Source organism: Monopterus albus, unplaced genomic scaffold (genome assembly GCF_001952655.1).
Source record: "Monopterus albus unplaced genomic scaffold, M_albus_1.0 scaffold6.1, whole genome shotgun sequence".
NCBI classification, from domain to species: domain Eukaryota; kingdom Metazoa; phylum Chordata; class Actinopteri; order Synbranchiformes; family Synbranchidae; genus Monopterus; species Monopterus albus.
Window position 1 is genome coordinate 7,221,686 of NW_018127886.1, and position 3,151 is coordinate 7,224,836.

General features: G+C 42.5%; 2 protein-coding genes and 1 long non-coding RNA gene across 3 annotated transcripts in view; 1 reads left to right on the top strand and 2 right to left on the bottom strand.

Moving 5' to 3' along the window:
- The window catches only part of sema3b (sema domain, immunoglobulin domain (Ig), short basic domain, secreted, (semaphorin) 3B), a 74,057-nt gene that overhangs the window by 44,645 nt on the left and 26,261 nt on the right, over window positions 1-3,151 (bottom strand). The gene's annotated exons all lie outside the window — the stretch shown is intronic.
- Window positions 331-2,525, bottom strand: LOC109969140 (piggyBac transposable element-derived protein 3-like). Its single transcript, XM_020615832.1, has 3 exons — window positions 2,468-2,525; window positions 1,768-2,137; window positions 331-1,597 (listed from the first exon to the last, which is right to left on the bottom strand). The coding sequence occupies exons 1-3, from the start codon at window positions 2,523-2,525 to the stop codon at window positions 331-333; spliced, it is 1,695 nt and encodes a 564-aa protein (XP_020471488.1).
- Window positions 2,714-3,151, top strand: LOC109969748 (uncharacterized). Its single transcript, XR_002276302.1, has 2 exons — window positions 2,714-2,806; window positions 2,911-3,151. It is a non-coding gene; the product is annotated as an uncharacterized LOC109969748 (long non-coding RNA).

The window sequence follows — 3,151 nt, forward strand, 5'->3', positions numbered from 1 at the left end:
AACATAGCTGTGCAAAAACAAAATTTGCTGACAATATTTGCAACACATCACAGTACAAAACTATTCCAGAAAATGGCTGTGCACATATTTGCATCACATTAGAGAATAAATCTATGCCAGAACATAGCTGTGCAAAAACAAAATTTGCTAACAATATTTGCAACACATCACAGTACAAATCTATGCCAGAACATGACTGTGCACACAGTAATTGCAACACATTGCAGACTGATGACTACATGACTACATATTTCAAAAGTATGTTTTGTCTCAATTCATTTTGTGCAGAGAAATTTCATTTGTTTGTAGTCTGTAGAAACAGTATCACACCTATGGACCTTTGTGAAAAGCTGCAAAACAGTTACGTTCAGTTTGCAAACACAGGAACATGTTGCATGTCATACATCGGACACGTGATTTCCCTGAGCATCCTGTTTGTCTGCAACGCATTGGGTTTTTCAGGTTGACCATCTCTGGAAGATGTTTTGTAGAAGTTGTTCGGATTGAGACATGCGGTACTGGGGTGATCTGATGTCTGCTTCCTTGTTGCAAAGGGTGTGCATTCTCTTCTTGTGCATCTTCAACAGCAGTGCCACACTTGCTCAAGTATGCCTGAGCCACTGTCATGCGAAACTGAAGAAACTGCATCATGTCTCTTTTTGGTGTGCCACACAGAGTGTTGTCTTGGCGATATAATAGCCAGCTGTTGGCTAAAGCAAGATCAAGGAAGTGCATCAGCATTCGAATGGTCCACTTCTTGGTTCGGACACTCATTCGGTAGTAGCTCATCATCCTGTCTGTCAAGTCAACCCCGCCCATCTTGGTGTTGTACTCGCGCACAATACTTGGTCGCATGACAGACACATATTGCTTGTCTTTCTTGGACCATCGCTGGCACACATCTTCTGGCTGTTCAGCATGAACAGTGGAAAGCATCAAAACTGCTTTGTTGTCATACCACTTCACCACACAAACCTTGCCATCTCCTCTGGTAACTGAGGCTGAGGCACCTCGTCCTTGCTCTTTCATGTCTTGGTCACTTGGTAGCTTCTGCAGTGGTTCAGTGACCCGGTTCTTCATTATTGTACCAGTTAGGTACACCTGCTTCTCCAGCATTTGATCTACAGCTTTCATGGATGTGAAGAACCGATCACAGTATACCTTTGTGCCAGGGTGTAGAGTTTTAGCCAGACGTGCAATAACCAGTACTCCCAAACCAAGTTCCTCTGCATCCTGGATCTGTGATCTCAGTGAGTTTGCACCTTGGTAGACTTCAAAGTCCAGCACAATGCCACCTGCTGTAGCCAGCACAAAGTTTTTCATGCCAACTGGATTGGGCTTTAGTGGCACATACTGTCGAAATGGGCAAGCTCCTGTAAATGGGATCATCTGCTCATCAATTGATACACATTCTGGTCGAGCCTGAAGCAAGCAGCCTTTGAGGATGCGATCGATAAAGGGCCTGGTCTTCCAGAATTTGTCAGCTTTCCTCATGTCTTCAGAAATGTCACTATCAATGACTACTTTCAGATGTTTCCTCAGTTTGAAAAATCTGTCACGCTTGAGTTTGTCACTAATGGCAGGGATTCTCAAGGCACTGGACCAGAACATTCTAAGCTGTGGGTAAGACACACAAGACATGAAAATGGATGCTCCAAAAAATGATAAATCTCATCAACTGATGTGTTGAGAGAGCTACCACTGTTAGATAGAGACATAGCATTTGTGCAGTTAGCAATTAGATTCATCAACTCTCTATCAATGTACTGCTCCATATAGTCCAGTGGCTGCCAGTTATGTCTCTCATGCAGAGTTTCCTCTTCAGCCTCAAACTGCACTATGTCTGGAGTGAAGGCACTTGACTTCCAGCGCACTTTACTTGTATTCTTGCTAGATCCTGGCTCAACACTTCTACCACGCTTACGTTTACGTGCACATTCTGTGGATGGTGGTGGCTCACTGTCACTATCACTGCTCTGCTGATCAGATTCTGATAAATCAGGTGGAATATAATCTTTATCATGTAGTAGTTCCACACCAGGATCAGCTTCTTCACCATCAGACAGCTCCTCCACATCAGAGTTCTCTCCTACTATTGCATTCAGCAGTCTTTCTGCTTTTGACAAAGAAATGGACCCTAGACATGTATCGGATAACAATAAAAGAAATTTAATCAATGTAGACTAATGTGTACCACATGCAACAACTGTTTATATTTATATTTAGTGGAAACTGTTAGTTTTTTTTTTACAAATCTTCCCAAGCCATGTGTCATTACTTTTACACCTTCACACAGACAATGTATTAACTTGGTCCCAATGTCCTCAAACGAGTACTTCATAGTTAGAAGCCTCCTAACTTGTTACTATTGCTAAAAGATGTCAAAGTTATATACCATCTCAAACTACAGACGTTAAAAAGCATAAATTAGCAGGTTTCAACCATGAAATGTTTTTAGGTTTTGTACCTTGTCCATTTTTATTTCGGGCTTGGCTGTAGAACATCTTGGCTGAGATCGAGGCCATCTTGGAATTATAGTAACACATGTAATGTGCTTTTCCTACCACAAGATGGTGGTAAAAGTGTCTACATACGAGGACAACAGGTCTAAGTTGAGAAGAAATAAAGTATATGGTGCAGGAAACCCAAAATGTGCGGTCCTCATATGAGGACGCAGGGACTCTAGAGTTTCTCTTTCCATACTCCATTCAGTGCATGTTCACGAGTGAGTGGGGACAATGGAGCTGAGGACTGTGGATGTTGGAGGCTTCAGGGAGAAGTGTCCCCAACCAAAGAACATCTTAACGTGAGCAGTTCTCCCTTAATTGGTTTGCATGCTTCAGTGGAATGTCCTCCACACTTTACAGAACAAAATAACTTGGTCCATTTTGTCTTTGTTTTCCCCAACAGCCTGTCTCCAATCCAAGATGATCTTAACATTGAGGGATGGAACAACCCTTCACAGGACACAGCTGTGGAAAATGGTATCAACCCTCATGAGGACATTGAGGTAAGGGAAACTGTTGGACACAGTTTTAGTAAAAACAACTTGTGGCTTAATCCCAGAAAAAGTCTTGATCCTCTGGAGTTCCTGACAAGAGTCACACAATTGTCCCTGGAACCAAAATCTGCCACATTCCCAAACACAGCT

Excerpts from the sequence above, each read along its gene's own strand:
- LOC109969140 (XM_020615832.1), bottom strand. The coding sequence starts at position 2,525 with ATGGCCTCGATCTCAGCCAAGATGTTCTACAGCCAAGCCCGAAATAAA. Across the intron at positions 2,138-2,467 it reads CCGAAATAAAAATGGACAAG|GGTCCATTTCTTTGTCAAAA; the intron begins GTACAAAACCTA and ends ATACATGTCTAG. Across the intron at positions 1,598-1,767 it reads CCACTGGACTATATGGAGCA|TGCCTTGAGAATCCCTGCCA; the intron begins GTACATTGATAG and ends GTTCTGGTCCAG.